This window comes from Corvus kubaryi, unplaced genomic scaffold (assembly GCF_017639235.1).
Source record: "Corvus kubaryi isolate FWS band 111438036 unplaced genomic scaffold, C.kubaryi_AGA036_p1.0 37353, whole genome shotgun sequence".
Lineage (NCBI taxonomy): Eukaryota > Metazoa > Chordata > Aves > Passeriformes > Corvidae > Corvus > Corvus kubaryi.
Window position 1 is genome coordinate 6,071,579 of NW_024581115.1, and position 18,024 is coordinate 6,089,602.

General features: G+C 51.9%; 1 protein-coding gene across 1 annotated transcript in view; it reads right to left on the minus strand.

The window, feature by feature from the left end:
- Positions 1 to 18,024, minus strand: part of LOC121666563 (heparan sulfate glucosamine 3-O-sulfotransferase 3A1-like) — a 30,465-nt gene that overhangs the window by 10,960 nt on the left and 1,481 nt on the right. Inside the window, exon 3 of the mRNA XM_042032237.1 lies at positions 17,773 to 18,018. Coding sequence (XP_041888171.1) covers positions 17,773 to 18,018 — 246 coding nt within the window. The remainder of the gene's footprint in view (positions 1 to 17,772; positions 18,019 to 18,024) is intronic.

Here is an 18,024-nt window from a genome sequence, read left to right on the forward strand (position 1 = left end):
AGAAGAGAGAAGAGAGAAGAGAGAAGAGAGAAGAGAGAAGAGAGAAGAGAGGAGAGAGGAGAGAGGAAGAGAAGAGGAGAAGAGAGAAGAGAGAAGTCCAAAGCACGTCTCAAAGCCTTGGCTGTCTCTGTAGAGGGACCTTGGGGAGCCCCCAGGCAAACATCCCAGATAGGATTTTTCCAAAAGCTGCTGGAGCTTTGATTTGTACAGCTTCTCACCACCTAGGCTGCTGAGGAGAGCCACCCCCATCACAGGGACAGCTCAGTGTCCTGCAAACCCATGGACCACCAGCCCCGTTGTGTCCTGCCAGCACCTCTAACTCAGGTGTGGCCTGGGGACACAAACCCTGTGTGGCTGATGCCAGCAGGTTCATCCCAATGCCTCTTTCTGACCCAAAACTCAGGGAATCTCCACTGCTTCCCTCCCACTGCCAATGGCACATCTGCCCTCACCAGTAAATAAAAGGGAACCCAAACCGTCAGTTCTCTGGACAAAGTCGCCCAGAAGACAAACCGCAAAAATCCCAGCCATAAATCATCCCCATCCCTGGTGCTGGGGGATGCCTCTGTCCACATCCTGATCCCATATCAGCTCTGGAGCTCAATTCACCACTCAGGCAGAAGAAGTCAGGAATAATTCCAGAAAGGCCACAATCAAGTGAGGGCTCAGGCCAGCAAAGTCTATTGTTCCTTTGTCTCTCACTGTATTATCTCTGTCCCCTGGGAGCCACGCTATTGCCTGCAATATATAATGCAATTTGCTCATTTTCCATGCCTGCCTCGTTCTTCCTAGGTGCATGTACAGCCATGCACGCTCGCTGCAGTGCATGTGCTCCTCCCACAGAAGAAGAGAAGGATGGGAGAGGAGTTAGGATGGGAACTGGTGCTGGAGAGAGGGGTGGTGGTTGAGAAGCTGCAGGCAATGTAAAGGGGAATAAAATGTTGTCTGGAAATTGGAAGGACACGGAAAAACCACTAAACTGAGGTGATCCGTGAAAAAACAGTGTTCCTTCATTCCCCTTCCCTCTGAAGAAATGCCACCAAATCTCAGAGACTGAAAATCAGGACCTAGTGAGTGCAGGGACTAAACTGGCTAAATTAAAGCAGCTGAAGCTGGAGGTAGGGAAATAACATTGGAAACAGGCAGTGGGTGCAGCAGGCTGGGACCCACCGGGCTGTACAGCCACACCTGCGGAGTTCTGGACACCCTTGTGTCTCTGGAGATTATGAACTGGCTGCCGGGGTTTGGGGAGCAAAGAGATGGATTTTCTCCCTTCTCTGCAGAGGTAAAAGGATCTGTCCTCCAAGATATTGCTGTGGAGTCCTAGACAGTTCAGCAGAGATTATTATAAAGCCCTGGAAATTCCTGTGACATGCCCTGTACTGCTGGAGGTGGTGTGTGTAGGTCTGTGTGTGTGTCTGTGCGTGCAGAGAGTTTTATGGAAGAGCCAGACACCTCAAAGGACCTCGCTGCTGAGAACAGAGGTTGTTCCTCCCATTATGCTGAGAAGTGACTTCTTTATGTATCACTACACATCTCCTCCTGCTGCATGGCCAAAAAACCCTCTGTCTGTGTTACAAAAAAGGGAGCCTGACCTCAGGCTATGATCTAAAATATATAGAGTCACACAACTTTACTCTTGCAGTGGTTCTTCATCCTTCCTGTGCCAATTCTTTGTCCTTTTGCTAAATGAAACTTTAATGGCTGGGAAAGGGCCCTGTACTTTCATTCCTGGAGCAAAGCAGTCAAGTGCAAAGAGGGCAAAAGTCTCCAGGAAATAGAAAGCTTAAGAAGATTCTTCCTGGCCTAATTTGCAAGTTCTGACAAGGGCCAGTGCTGAGGAAGCTGCACAGAGATGGATGCTGGTCTCTCCAGCCCCACAGTCAAGGCAGGGAGTTTAGCCCCTACTCACAAGATAATGCAGCAGGAGCTCTTCCCTGTGCTCAGCACTTCCACCTTCTCCCAGGGAATGCATCACTGTCTAATGCAGTATCGGAGTCATCTGACAGATTTCAGGAAGTTTTAGTTTGCAGCAGATCTAAATTTCATGAGTAAATGATACAGCAGCCAGCTCAGCTCTAGCTGGTCTGTAGGTTTGTGCCATGCTCACCTTCATGTCCCAAGGAAGGGACGTGAAGGCCGAGGCATGGGCATTAGTGTGACAGCAAGGTTGTTCAGAGTGAATACAGCTCAAAAATGTGAAAAGGAAAAAGAAAGAAAAAGGAAAGGAAGATGAAATGTTCTCCAGAATATGGATGGATGTAAAAACCCCAATTAGTGGCCTCTGGTTCATAAGTCAACCTGAGTCATTTGGATCCAGGTCAATAAACACTCCTCTTCCTCACTCAGCACTGAACTGGAGTGGGCTGGATGCTTCAGATCAGCTCCTGAAGATGACTCTCAGCCTCTCCTTTTCCAGGGCTGGCCTGCTTATCAAGACCAACCCTCCCTCACCATTCATTTCTCAGCATCCCAAAGAGAAAACCCAGCCCGAGTGTGCTTCCTCCTGCATCACAGTTCCCTGGGAATACGTAAGGAAACACAGGAAGAACTGGCTAAGCCCACGCCGATACTCTTTACATCAGCAGGGATTTCAAACCTCTGCCGACACCACGGCCCACCATGACAGTCACCCATCACCCCGTGGTGGGGTCTCACCTTGCAGGGAACTGGGACCACTGGGACCCCTGGCACGGCGTGATCTCTCCATTCCAACGTGGAGAGCCACAGAGGCATTTGGAAAAGGATTCTGAGTCTTGGGAGCCCAGGTCTTCTGCTCTTAAGCCACTTTGGAAAACCCAGAGAGGACCCCTGGAGATGAAGATTTTGAAGTGTGATCAAAGAGACTTGACATAGCAAGGAGGATTAATGTTTCTGCAAACACACAGCGAAAGCTTCTTAGTTATTCCAGTGGGGTTTTTTCCAAAGGGGCCTAAGGGAGTTAGGCACTTAAAACTCACTCAGATCCTTTATTTAGTTTGCAAATCCTGCGCTGGAGCAGTGCAGCAGTGTGACCCCTGAAGCATTACTTTCCGAGCGTGTCTGCTTGAGTGAAAAGCTGAATTGATTCTGGCTGTATTGGTGGCCTCCTGCAGCTGCTCCTTCTCCACGTTGGAGGGAGCAAGTCTGCCCAGGGAAACACTTGAGGGTACAAAGTATTTCAAGAAAGACACCACACTGAAACTATGTGGGCTGTGTGTTCAAGGGGATCGCTGGGAGCAGCTCCAGGTCTGATTGTGCTGGACATAACGAGCTGGAGGATGCTGTGAATCATCTCCATCTGGGCAAGCAGCATCCCCAGTCCTTCCTGGTGGGTCTCACCGCCATCTCTAAGAAAGCTGCAGGAATCACTTATTTCACGACTTTGGTTGCTCTTCACTGCTTACATCTCCCTGCTATTTTTGTTTTCTGTCACCAGCGTTTTGCAGCCAAAAACTGTAGAAAGAAGACACAGCAGGGGCTTTGTTCCCCTGCTGCTTACATGCTCATGATGTCCTAATCATTCCTATGTCCATTTCTAATCCTATTGCAGAGGGTTCCAGCTCCAAAAAAACAGCACTGGGAAGCTGGAAAAAAGACAGAAGCAATAAACAAAGAACCTGTCTTCATGCAAATATTCCTCATCACAATAATGACAATAATACTACTAAAAATGATAATAATGAGAAATGCAGAGCATGGTCCGGCTGCTTTCCAAGCCTTCCCACTGGGTCCCTTGGATTTCATTTCCTTCACCTCATCACCACACACTGGTCAGGGGGCCCCGTCCGCTGAGCCCCCGTCACAATGCAAACGGGTTGTTGGGAAACATGGCACACATGTGACATGCTATTGTCCCTAATTTGATTAATGAAGCCATCACGCTAACGGAGCGTTCTACACACCCCCAGCACCTTGTTACCAACCCACACCAGCAACTTCCCAGCAGAGCATTAATTCCCCAATACTTGCCTTTCTCAACTTTGTCAGGTAATTGTTTATGAAAAGATGAATGTATACAATAATACCGGCTGAAGGGAGCTGATGTATGTGGTGTTAATGAATGAAATAATCAGTTTGGTAATAACTGGCATGTGTATTTGTCAAAGGGGAACCAGCAGGACATTAGCATTCTGCAGCCACCCAACCTTTATCTCCTGGTCTTGTGTTTGACAACCGCCCCCAGATACTCCATGAATAAAATACAGAGTAGTACCCAGACATAATTAAACTGCCAATGTGGATGTACCTAAATGAACTTGATATCTTAATGACACTAGATAGCAGGCGAATAATGAAGGCGGCGTGAAAGGGATGTGCATAATGAACACAGACATCCCGGCTGTCGCCGCCGCGCTGCCCGCGGGGACCCGCGGCTCCCGACCTCCTCGTTAGCACACCCAGCCTGGCCTGTGCTCCCACGCCACCCGAGGGGACCCTGCCAGGCTCACCCATGAGGACAGAGTACCACCTCTCAGCAGGCAAGAGCTGGTCCTGCAGTGCTTGCCCGGCTGTGGTCACGAAGGATGGGGCATGTCTCACCCTCCCTCCTCCAGAAATCCCTCCTTTGGCCTGTCTCTCTGCACCTAAACCTGCAGGTCCTGCCACATCTGCTCCTCCAGAGACCTCTGGCATGCTGCTGTGCAGCGCAGATGTGATTTTAGGAGCACTTAACATGATTAAATTACCAGACATGCTCCTTTTTGATTTTTTTTTTCAGCATGGAGATGGTTTTCGAGGAAAGAAGCTGCTCCTTGGGGATGGGCAGCTCAGAGACATCCCAAGATAACTCAGCAGCATGGAGCCACAACCCCTCATCCCCATCATCCACAGACACTGAGCCAGATGTGTCCTCTCCCAGTACCTATGGGTGCAATCCTTCCTCTAGAGGATGCTGGACACCCTGACAGTCATCCCAACTGTCCCTAGAAAGATGCTCCAGAGTGAGACAGGAATTTACTCCCGAAAGGCAGGTTTGATCCCCCTCCTTTGGGGCAGCACCATGCTGGGCTCCTGCCCCACACTGCTCAAAAGGTAATTGTCACTTACTGCTCTAATGGTTCCAATTTTAGCAGCAAATGAGCGATGCAGAGTAAGTATCAGTCTTATTAAAGAAGTAATAATGGGAAACTGGAGCAGGCACTACAGGGGAAGGAACACTCCTCCGGTACACAGGATGCTGCCCTGCTGGTATTTGACAGCAGCAGAGTCCCTGTCTTCTGCTGATACAGTTCCAAGATATTTGAATACAATAAGCTCAGCCTGCAGGAAAGCAACTGGTGCAATAGGCTCGGCTTGACTCTGCTGTGATGTCATCGATTGAAGGCTTAGAGAGTGTCACAAAGCCAGCGTGGGCAATGTGACCTGGAAGAGGTCCTATCTCTGTCTATAAAACAGATTAGGAAAAGTGCTTAATGCAAATGGAAAACATACAGCAGGTTTGGGGAAAAGCATCTTAAATCTCTGGAAGTGTTCAAGGTCAGGTTGGATGGGGCTTGGAGCAACGTGGGTTAGTGGAAGGTGTCCCTGCCCATGGCAGAGGGTTGGAATAAGATGGTCTGTAAGGTCCCTTCCAATCCAAACCATTGATTTTCTGATTCTGTGAAAGCCCAGTGGCCAACACAGCCAGGACCAGCACAGGGAGAGCCAGTGCTGAGAACAACCCACTGCAGGAAGCACAGCAAGCGTGATGCTGGGTAGAGTACTGAGATGGGTGAAGAGGCCTAACTCCTGTCTGGGCCAGGAAAAGGGAAAAGGTGGCACCAGTGTGGTACAGCCTGCCTGGGGAGGTGACGGGAGGAACCTGGGCATGTGCTCACCACCCCCACATCCTGAGCAATGACAGTCACCACTGGAACCACGCAGCCAAAGTGCTCCGAGTTCCTGCCACGGGAAACCCTCAACCTACTGCACTCAGCCCCTTTCCCCTACTGGGTATTTGTCCCTGGCTGCCAATTCTTTAACCATTGCTTTTCTTCCTAGGAAAGACATCCCCATGGTGCACCCTCGTGAGACAGTAATGGGGATTTCATTAGATTAAATAACTCCAATGAACCCCAGAGACCAACAGCACTTTAAACACGGAGCTCGCAGTTAGAATTACTGTTATTTAACATTGATTAGATTACAGGGTAAATCCAATTTTTCCCTAACCATATGATGGCCATGATTTGCCTGGTGGGAGATGTTACGGATGGCATTCCTGGAAATCTCTGCTGAGGGAAGGGCCCATGGCTGAGTCAGCGATGTCAGGGTGACCCATGGGCTTGTGCCTGAAAGTCCTTCTGCAGAGAGTGTGAAGGGCTCGGGGGATGTCCCCACTGTCCCTGCCCTCACTTTGCTCCAAAGCTGGGGGCGCAGGCAGATCTGTATCTGCCATGTTGGCTTAAACTCCCCTCCAGCAGGAAAATCACCAGGAAATAACTGGGCCTCTCTGACCCACGGGTCTGGGTCCAGACTCCTCCAGCCACTCACCCCCACATGTCCCCAGGGGGTGATGGCCAAGAAAACCCTGCAAGCAGCCAGGGTTGAGCACAGCTCTGCAGGTTGCCCCACCTTGGGCTCCTTCACCTCGGTGTGAGCTCACACCAGCTGCTCTATTTGACCAACAAAACCAAACGCTGCTTTCAGGGCTTAAAATCCAGAGTCACTCATAATTTTAAGACAGATTTACTCCAGAGGAAACACATCCACATTCTTTCTTTGCAGTCACCACCCCTGATGTCTTTCCCATCTACCTTCTCAGGGCTATAACATGACTGAGCCCAGGCAGCTTCCGAGTGAGAGCAGGGCTGGGACATTGCTGAGAAAGCAGCAGCAGCACATGCTGGGGAGATGATTATATTGTCCCAAAATAAATAATATTTTGAAATTCCAGTGCTGTGATAGCATATTTCTCATACACCAAAGTATCTAGAGGTTTTACATTTGGCTTGGGAGCAGTGGTGGGTCCTGAAGGAGAAATCAAGCCCACGGCTCCTCCTGCCGCAAGAAACTGTGGGCAATGCTGGTGCCCAGCTCCAGTGAGATGCTGCACTGCCACACGGTCCAGAAGAGGCAGGAGGTAATGAGGAAGCACCAAATTCCTCCTTCCACCTCCTTTTTGGGGCAGCCTGCAAGGGAGGGCAACAAATGCTGGGTGTTCCTCTCTTAAAGCCCCCAATAAAATAGCAGAAAGCTATTTACTCCCTAAAACCCCCCTGAACAGCCTGACAGCAGAGATGGGAGCACCAAGAGCAGGGACACACCCCAGCATCAGCTGCGACCCAGTGGTTTGCTGTAACTCGGCCAAACAAACTCGAGCACAATTAGGAAGCCTCGAGCAGATGAAGCTGCAAACTGCACGGCGCAGCCCCCTCCAAAGGCGCAGCTCAGCTCATCCTGCTGACCCCGCCACACGGTGCTGTGGGGACAGCGGGTCCCCAGGATGCGACAGGGGGCCACGGCCCCCTGTGTGGTCAGGGCAGAGCTCAACCTGTCCAACACCAAACAAAGCAGCTCCGGCGCCGGGGCCAGGCTGTGCCGCCCAGGGCTGACCCCGACCCGGGGCACTGACAGTGGTCAAACTCAATTAACGGCTGTGTGCGGCATCTGGGTCAGGCTGGGGAGTCCTTCCCCTGCCTCGGCCTCTCGAACTGCTTGCATGTCCCACTGAATTCTTCCAGAGGCCGTTCCAGAGGATCTGCCAGTGTGGGGAGGGCGGGTGGCAGGGCCAGGAGCAGGCAGAGCAGCATCGCGACTTGTGACAAAGGCAGCTCTGGGGCTGAGCTCTGGGGGCCTGTGCTGGGCTGATCAGGGATCACACCCTGGGCATGCAGAAACAAGATTTCAACCCGATGTGACTCCCATGTCCAAGCCTCTGGGCACCTTCTGCATCAGAGCAAATACAAGCCGGGGAGGGCAATGCTGGAGGGACAGATCATGGTGCTCACTGGCTGCAGCAAACCCAGTCCCAGCTCTCCCAGCTGCACCTTTAGCAACCAGCTCAGTGTTTTGTGAGTTCATCAGGCCCTTGCTCACCACCAGCCAGCTGCGTGTGTCCCAAAGCCTCCTCAGCTGCCCTGGACATGACACAGAACATGCTGTCCAGGTCATGGCAATGCCCATGCTGTGCCCTGGACCTCTTTCTCTGCAGGTGCCCAACAAAATCCCATCTCTCGTCCTAAGGAGGGTCCAGCTGAGCAGCAGGACAAGGAACATTTGGTGTTTTGTGGGACACACATTGACTCTCAGCCATTCACAGCCACCCATGCAGTGTTTCGGGGCTTTTTTGTGCTTGCTCAGAAACCTCTGGCAGCCCTTAAATCCAGGCAGGTTTGCACGGGGCAGAGGAGTTGGGCTAATGACCTCCAGGCAGCACAAGAGCTGACAGGGAGCAGGGGTTTGATGGTCATTTCTACCCAAATTACCCAGACCATGGTGCAAAGTGCACTACGAACCATCAGCCACATGGTGTCAACTGGAAAATTCATCCCTGTACACCAGCTGAAGTTTTAACCAAATAACACCAACCAAAGCTCCCCCCAGTAACAGTTATGGGAAGATGAGCCTCCCTGGGTCACCCCGTGGCAATCCACAAGCCAATCCCTGTGCCAGCAGCAGGAGCACACCCTTGGGTCCCTCCCCTCAGCTGGACTTTGCTTCTGGTCCATCACACTGAGCAACTCCTGATGCACTGTTCTTTGCCAAGCACTTCCAGAGCCCTATTTACACTCTTTAGCTAAAAACCTCCTGTGGCAGCCAGTTTCACAACTTAATCTCACACTGTATGAGAAATACATATTCTAATTCTAATTCTGCTTCTTTCCAACCTGTTGCTGATAGCACAGATGGAGACATGAGAGGGGTAGGAGGGACAGCTGCTGCCTTTGTAACCACCCCATGAAATCTCCTCCCAGAGGCTTCTGGACCCATGGAATGAACATGCAGAAGAAGCCAGGGGTCCCCAAGCCCTGCACAGGAGGTGGCTGTGCCAGCTGTCAACCCCAAACCACGCTCCTCTGGCCCAGCTCTGCATGTCACTGCCTGTGCTCTGCTTGCTGCAGGCAATGAGATTTGCCTTTTGTGTTTTTATCCTCCTTCAGAGGTGATGAAGGCAGTAACAACCTTTGCCACACAAGTACAAGAATGCTGAATACCAAGCAAACATTTATGGGCAAATATTCGTACTCACACAGCAGAGTTCAGCAGTGCAAGAGGACGGGATTATTGCACAGCGTTCACTTTACGCCTTGCTGGGACACGCAGCTTTTGCATGGAAAAAACCCAAACTGCCTTTCAGAACAACCACTTGGCAGCAATCAAAAGCCAAGCACCCCAAACCCTGTGGTGGGGCTCTGCCAGCAGTGTGGTGCCCAGCAGCAGGTCCATGGACAGGGAACAAAGACCACCAGAGCCAATCAAAACGGTGGAGTTCATTTTTAGGGGCAGAGATCAGAAGTACCTGAGATGGAAGTTAGACCAGACGTGGGGATTAGCACCCTCAACCCTTGTGAGAGGAGTCAGGGGAACTTTTCCTGACCTTCAGCACAAGCAACAGGTTGAGGAGCAAGCCAGAGGATGTGGCTGGTGCCAGGGGAAGCTCAGCACACATTGGACACCCATGGTCGATGCTTGTACCATCCAAGCTCCCTCCTCACCACAGTTAGGGGAGATCAACACTAGCTGAACACATGCCAAGAGGTCCCATGTGCTCAGTCTTATTTTGCCAGAGGCTCTGGGTGCTTTTCTGCCTCTTTTCCCCATCAGTAGAGTGGAGCATCCTCCATCCCACCAATGCTAACCCAGGGATCAGCTGCCAGACACAGGGGGTGGGATGAGCTGCGCCGTGGCTTTGCCAACATTTTCTACCAGCAAGGCTTTGGGCAGTGAGGAACACCTCAGATGAGGCCACTGACCCAGTGCCTGTGTCTCACAGAAGGGAGATCTCCCTCCCTTGTGTCTCTGGCACATCACCCAGGCTCCTCCCGCCACCACCAGTTCTACCAATGCAAATCACAGCACGTTGATGGCACAATAGTAATTGCACCCACTAATTGCTTCCCCCATCCAGGCCTGGGGACCTTGTCGTGGGCACACGTCCCCCAGGAGTAGGGGAAAGCTGTGTCTTGATGCACCTGAAGACCCAGACACCTCCCAACATCTTCTTATTGAGGCTTAAAACAAAACTTGGCAAGGCACAACCTGGAGTCCAGCAATGCTGGAAACCAAAGAGATTTAAGGAGCAGGTTTCCGACTGAGGCAACAACGCTGGAGCCAAAGTCCAGCTGCAAAATGGGAAAAGCAGCAAATCCAGCTGGCAAGCTACAGGGGCTTGAAGCACATCAGCACTGTGGGGTCACTGATGTGCAGGGCGTTTTGGGTGTCTCAGCTGAGCCAGGCACCTCCTTGGCACAACATCTCCAGCCTTTCACTTGCCAACTCTTTGCTGGAGGAGCCAGGACACAGAGCACCACCCAGGTGGGAAATCCAGATGTTTCCCCACTTCTTCTACTGAGCCAATGCTTGGGATTTCTCCCCAGAATCAGGCTTCCCAAGCAGTCCCGTTCAGACAGTGCAGAAGTGTTTAAATAATGTCAAAAGGTGCTCTGTGTTACAAAACAAGACCATGAAGGCAGAAGTGAAATGACAGAATGCAACACTGAGAGCCGAAAGCTGCAGATGTGAGCACACAGAGCCACTCATGGAAAAACACAGAAGGCAAAAACTATTGATCTGGTGATTTTCCATAAAAGGCTTCCCCAGAGAGCATGGTTTATGGGGGGGAGCCCTCTTCCAACGGGCAATGGCAGAACAAATCAGCCTGGTTTCTAGGAATTTTTAGCAAAAAAAAAAAGACCCCACTAGAGAGAAGAATAAATAATTAAGTAAATAAACAGCCAGCTTCCCATCGTGATGTTGCACTTGAACCTGAACATCTCTCCCCAGGGGACGATGTGGGAGGCGTGGCTGTGGAAAGAAATCCAACTGTTAATGTCCCAGCTTGCAGCCACCAGCTGTGCTCAGCAACTGGAGCCAAGGGGTAGAGTTGGGAGCCAGGCAGGATCCCATCCCGCTGAAGCTGCTGTGCTGGCATCCATGAACTGCAGGGGTTGGTGCAGGAAAGGTGCCCAGATGCCTCGAATCGCCCCAGTGGGATTTTCTTACACGATGCTTGGGCACAGCTGCTCGGCCATGGGGAAAACAACCACACGAGGCTTCCAAAGCTCCCCTGGGGCAGCAATGAGAAGTTTCTCCTCTCTCTCCCACCAGAGACATACCCAGCAGCCTGGGGGAGTTTGAGCAGGGAACTTCATATCTCTGCACCAGATGGTGTTGCAACAGAAAGAGCACATAACGCATCTCCTCACTTCCAGGAAGCAAGAGGGATGGTCTTGCCACGCACAGAGGGAACCAGCGATTTCTTTCACTGAAAAATTTCCTCCTGCAGAATCACATTATTCAATGGAAGAAATGCCAGGAATAATTCACTTCCTCGAGCAAGTGTATTTATACTCTCACTGCGGGCACCATCCTGCTCACGTAGCTCCTGGCACAGGGCTCAGGTGGGCGCGGTTTGGAGCTGAACATGTTTAACTCCAAACCACGAAAAAGTGAATTTCCCCAGGAGGTGGGTTATGCAGGAGAAAGGCAGAAACACCAGCCACTGTCACGGTCCCTGGCATGGCCCCAGACCTTGCATGGACACCCCCACTGCCCCACTTGGGGCTCTGTAACAGGGTAAGACCCGGGTATCCAACCCCAGCAACACAAATTTAACTGCAGCCTAATTCACTTCCCTCCCGTAATACCTGCATGTAATGAGAATTTGCAAAGATTTATGGCCACAACACCCGCCCCTGCTGCCCCTCGCCAGCATCTGCTGTTTCCCTGTGAAAGCGGTTTGGGTTACCTCCGAATTCTCCAGGGGACAAAAGGCATAATTAGCAGCTCAGGAGTTTCAATGCCTGCGTCACAGAGGGGGCTCACGGGGGGTGATTCTCAGCTTTTCTGATCACCGGTTCTTTGCTCTGAACTCTTTGGAGATGCACCAGCTCCCTTCCCCCTCCCCAGACCTAACTGCTCCTATTATAAACTTCAAAAGGTCAGGGTGAAATCCAAGCTGGGCTGTGGGAAAGACATCCTGGTGGTGATGGTGTGGCCAGAGCACGGCCCTGGACCCCAGACTCGATATAATGACTCCCAGGAGTCCCCACAAGGGCAGCAGAGCCACGGCAGCAGGACAGGCTACGTGCAGAGATGGAGACTCACAAAATCCAACCCTAGCGGTTAAAACAGGTGAATCTGCTGCTTCTCTAAAAGTTTGTCCCAGTTTTTGCCATACATGAGCTCTCACCCCAGCCAGCTGGAGCTTTGAGCTGCTCTCCACGAGAGCCAGCTCCGAGAATTTTACTGACAACATCTTGGACAGCCAAGGCTGTATTTTCAAAATTGCTCAGCACCAGCAGACAGGGCCAGGAGAGCTCTACTTCCAAACATGTCGGGCCGAAGCAGAGCCACAAGGTGGGTGAGAAAGGTGCTGTTCCCTCCAGGATCAGGGTGTGAAGCAGTACTGAAGAGGAGGATGGGTCTACAGACTTCTGAACCTCCCCAGTTTATCCCTGTGCAGACCACAGCATCTGGAAAGAAGAGTCCAATAAAACCTTAAGTATTTATTTTGATGCTTTCTGATAGGAATGTGGTTGACTTCTCCTAATACACCAGCTCAGGAGCTCACTCCAACATCAGGAGCAGATACAAACCCCGGGTATGAACTTGTCCATTAACAGAAAACAGAAGGGATGTGTAGAGATACAAAATGCTTGAAAGAACCATGAAAAAAATAATAACAACCCTATTTAAGGAGTAAGAGGGGAAAGAGCCCAGCCCCAGGTCTCTGCAGGGAGATGTTGCCATCCCTGGACAGTCCATCCAGGTGCAGGAGGACAGCCAGTCAAAGCTGTGTCAAGGCTACAGCTGTTCTGCCAGCAGCTCTGGTGGGGTTCACCTGCTTTGGGTGTTATTCAACCCACAGCACAGCCCATCAGAGCCCATAGAACTCCTCGTGTCTGTGTTGGAGAGAGGTGTCACATCATAGCCCTGCTGGTTCCATCCCTGCAGCACAGGGCAGTCACTTCCCTTCCCCTTTACACACGGCCAAACTGAGGCACACCAGGACATCGCCCCAGCAGCCGGGTGCCAACTCCCAGACTGCTTCAGATCTCTACTGAAATTCCTTGCAGTATCCACGTCCAGATTGCACACAAAGCAACAACACACGTGAGCACCAGAACCAGTTACTGTCTTATACAGACTCAATGACTCCAGCCCTGATTTCTCCAGCATTTCCAGCTCCTTTTCTCCCCTGTTTTTTCCCAGCAAAGAAGGGTCCCCTCAGCCACCCACGGACCCACCTCATCCTCCATCTCCAGGGATTCCTCGCCAGGAGACCCATGCTGCCCAACCAACACACACACTCTTCACTGTCTGTGCCATCTCCACCTGTTGTTTACAGTGAATTATCTGCACTTTGGGGCCAAGACCACCTTTTGTTCCCTTTTTATACAGTACCTGGCCCTGTGAGCTCAGTACAGGAGGTGTTTGATTACACAGCTAATAAATAAACAAGGACCTTGATCCTCTTCAGCATGGGGCTGTCCAAGGCTGCAATTTCCAGAGAAACTGCTGCAGGCTGTGCTTGATGATATTAGTAATTCAAATGTGTTTGGGAGATGAGATGTTCCCAGGACAAGGAGAAGGAACTGCTAAACCAGACCTTCCTACATGGAGGCAGGCATGCAGCAGGGAGTGGAAAGCCCAGACTGGTTTAAACTCAATGTCCAGTAACACAAGCCATGTTCTGGGCTGGGCACACCCTGAACACAAAGAGCTGGTGTTCCTCGCAGAAGCAGCAAGGACGGCGCAAGAAAGGTGGGGAGAGGATCACTAAAAGGCAACTACTGCCCCAGCAGCTCCCTCACACAGGGGAGTTTGCAACAAGGTCTTTCCTCCTGAAGGCCACCCGGTCCTGCTCCACCTTCTATAAACTGTATTCTCTGCCCTGATGTCCCCCAACATCATCCACAGGCACTCCCACCCTCCCTCCCACACTCACTCACAGAAAACACGGCTGGATTACAATGACCTCAAAGCCCCTACTAGAGGAGCAGCCTGACTCCCCCATCCCCAGGGCTCTGATTACACCCTGATTTGCGGCACAGAGGATGGGACACAGCACGAGGTGGGATGCAGCTGCTCACAGCTGCTGTGAGCATGTCCCCTCCCAACAATCCTCCTTTTCCTCCATCCCAGACCTCTTCAGCAACTGAGATGTCTCTGTTCCCTTTGACTCAGAAGTATCAGTGGTTGCCTAGATGACAAAGAAGCAAGGAAAAAAAAGCCTTGGATAAAAATCCCAAGAAGACATTAATTAGGAGTCAGAACTCCCCAGCTCTGGAAGCATCGAGGAGGAGGGATACTTAAACTCCCAACCTGACGGAGTAACTTTGAATTATCTTTCATCTTCCCCTGGATCAGATGTAATCTAATGACATTAACTCGGCTTCACTCTAGTGAAAGTGGCACTGGAGCTGCAGAGGCAGAGAGATTAAAACATATGAAATAAATGTTCCTGGGGTGACTGACAGTATAATGGCATTCCAACAGGCAGCTCAATCAGCGCGAGACTAACAAAGGATCAGAGGGAAAGAGCCAGATTCGCAGTATCACCCGCAAATACAGATATTTTCTTTTAATCCAGGCTTTTTTTTTTACATGACTGGCTCAGCCCCTATTCTTGGGAGTTTTCCCCGGGCTGTACTGGGGTGGGGGATGGCAGTTGAACTCTATTAGAGCCCAAGCTCACCTGCTATTGAACTCTGTTAGCTCAATAGCCTTGTTCAGGGCTGGAGCAGCGATCTCTGAAGTCAATGCCAGCATTGTGGGCTGCCCCCTCCCTCCTTTTGTCCCCACTGGTTGAGGGGACTCAAACCCAAAACAGAAAAAGCTCCTTTTGGCACACAACTCCCCTTGATATTCAACCCACACATGGGCCCACACAGAGGTGTCACACTCACCAAATTAAATCCCACAGATGGTTTTTACAAAGTCAGCTTCTCGGGGGGACAGCTGTCCCTTACCCAGCCACAGCTCAGGCTGTGGGAGGTACACCATTACCCCGTTTGATTTACTGGGTGATGTTTCCATGCACTGGGTGGCACCCCAGCAGGTGACCCACATGTCACCAAGCCCGTGGCACCCCAGCAGGTGACCCACACGTCACCAAGCCCGTGGCACCCCAGCAAGTGAGCCGCATGTCACCAAGCCCGTGCCTCATGAGCCACTGTCTCTACAGGTACCTCTGACTGGCTGCTCTGGGAGCATCATCCCACTGCTGCAGCCACAGCTCAGCCTGTTCCCCCACTCTCTTCTGTTTCCAGGGGGAACCAGGGCTCTCCTCATGCCCAAAACCCCACAGGCACCCGGGCTGGTGCAGCGTCCTTGTGAGAGCCACCTCTGTGACCCAGTGACAACAGCACCAGCTACAAAGGCTGGCTGCCTCTTCAATTTCTGCAACAGCCACCAGCTTTTTGTTCCCTGGGCCAGAGCGCCGGCTGCTTGTGCCGGCTGCTTGTGCCGGCTTCCTGCGGGCGCTGAAAACAAACCCAAGTGTTTATACCTTGTAATGACGCTGTTTAGTCTGACTGCTGGGAAACAGCAGCGCACATGAAACCTAAGCCTCTGATGCCAAAGATAAGGAACCGGGACCTCTGGCAAACATCTGGCCATTTCCCCAGCACTGAACCCTCATCAAAGATTACAAGGAGCCATGGGGAGAGACAGGTAGGTTTTTAAATGAGTATTTGTAAGAGGCTGGTAACTGGTGACCAGCAATGCTGGCACCGCAGCTCTGCCATCGCGCTGGGGCTCCGTGTGTTAGCAAAGATTACTCATACAAGCAACGCCAGCAAGATTAGGTCTCAAAGGAATAATCCCATACAAAGAATTCACTGTACCTCAGCCTCCACAGGGCTAATAAAAAAAAAAAAAAGGGGGAAAAAAAAAAAAGAAAGAAACTCAGTACATCAAATACCAGAACAAACAAACTGCAGCAATTAATGGGAGAGCTCATGTGCCAACTGCTAAAACATAATGATTACACAAACAGCACACGGGACAGCACGTCCAATGAATAAGAGCTGCAAGATCAAGACCAAACCTCTGGAAAATTAAATCCCCGACATCCAGGACTGTACTATGCCCTAAATGCCTGTGGCTCCTCCTCTGTCTAGGTCTGCACTCCTCGCTCAGGGACCGCTTCCAGAAGCAGGTCTATCCCACTGCCATCTGCTCCTCAAAGCTTCGAGAGCATCTTTGATAAATGAGCTTTTCTGCATATCCACCATAAATTTCAGTAGATGCCACCCCACAGCCATGTGTTTATTTTTCAAAGTCAAGACTTGATTAGAGTTCTTGAGGTTTTTCAAATTCATTTTTAACGTTTCCTTTCTGCTACAGGGTCAGCATGTGGAAACTGGATAAGCGCAGACTAAAAATACAATTTTGTAGACAGCTTCAGCCCACACAAAAGGAGATCTTTCTTCTCAGAGAACCCACACTTTGCAGCCTGCAGAAACCCAGCGTGTTTCTGACATTGGCAGACACACAAGGAAGCTCATCCCTTCCACGTGTTGAGACTTTTACATAAACACTCGGACTGTCAGTACTACCCTACTCCACATTTCAATACTGTCACCACAAGCCGAGCCAAAATCCTCTTCTCTCTGCTAATAGCTGGTCTAAACACGAGAGGAAAAAAAGCTCCAGGGGTACCCAAAACCCTCTCCTGTTTGCTCGTTCATTCAAGAAAGCCACAAACACGAGACACACTTCGCAAGACAGCAGTTTCACTCTCACCCTAACCAAGCCCTCCCACAGGAATCTGCCGGAAGGACACTGCTCTACCAACTTTAAAACACACAACAAAAAAGGACCTGAACAACTTCAGTGAGAACCCTCTTGGCTTTAACATTTACTGGCTTGTTCAACAAAACACTAATTCGCTGAAAGAACCACCCCGTTTACCTTTTGCTAGTATTTCCTAGGCAAGGTGAGCGTGCGGGGTATGCTCCTGGAACCGACATTTTCGCTTAGTTATTACCGGGATGCTGAAACATTTACGTGGGAAATAGGGGCGGGGGGTTTTGTCCACACTGGCTACAGGAAAGTGGCTTCTAGCGGCTGCAGCGCTGGGCTGGGAGCTGTGGGAGGTGACGATCCGATGGGGAGGCAGCCGGGGCTGCGGGATGGCTCGGCTGAGAGTCAGGGCTCAGCCACAGGTTTTGCAAAGAGCCCCCCACTCCGAGAAAAAGAAAGATTATTGGGGGCCTGTGCTTCTCGTGGCGGGGTTTAGCTCTGCCTCAGCATCCCCGCGCAGTCCTCAGGCCAGTGGGGCACCCACCGCTTCTCCCTTTGTGTGTGTGTCACCCACCCCCGGGCTGCGGGAGGGCTGGGGGTGCGCTGGGCAGGGGGAGAGGAGGGTCGGGGAGCCGGGAGGGAGGGGGGATGCGGGGAGAGGAGGGCTGGAGGATTTGGGAGCAGGGACGGGAAGAACGGGTGGAGCGAGGGGCTGGGGGAAAGAGTGCTCGATGAACGGAGGAACGAAGACAGGGGCTGGCGGGGTGGGTGAGAAAAGCATCGGCGGGAGGTTTGGGGAGCGAAGACGGGGCTGCCGGGAGCAGCGGCCAGCGGGGGGCACTGGCGGCTCGGCCACCGCTGCATCCCGGCCCCGGCCGCGTCCCGCCGCCCGTCCCGTACCTGTACCAGGCGAGTCCGCGCTCGTAGTTGCGGTCGAAGAAGTGGGGCTCGGCGCCGACGGCGCGCACGTCGGGGTGCACCCGCAGGAACTCCAGCAGCGCCCGCGTCCCCCCCTTCTTCACGCCGATGATGATGGCCTGCGGCAGCCGCTTGCTGCCCTCGCCCAGCAGCAGAGCCAGGGTGCCGGCCGTGCCCGCCGCGCCGCCCCCGCCGCCCGAGCCGCCGGCCCGGCTCCCGCCGCCCCCGGCCGGC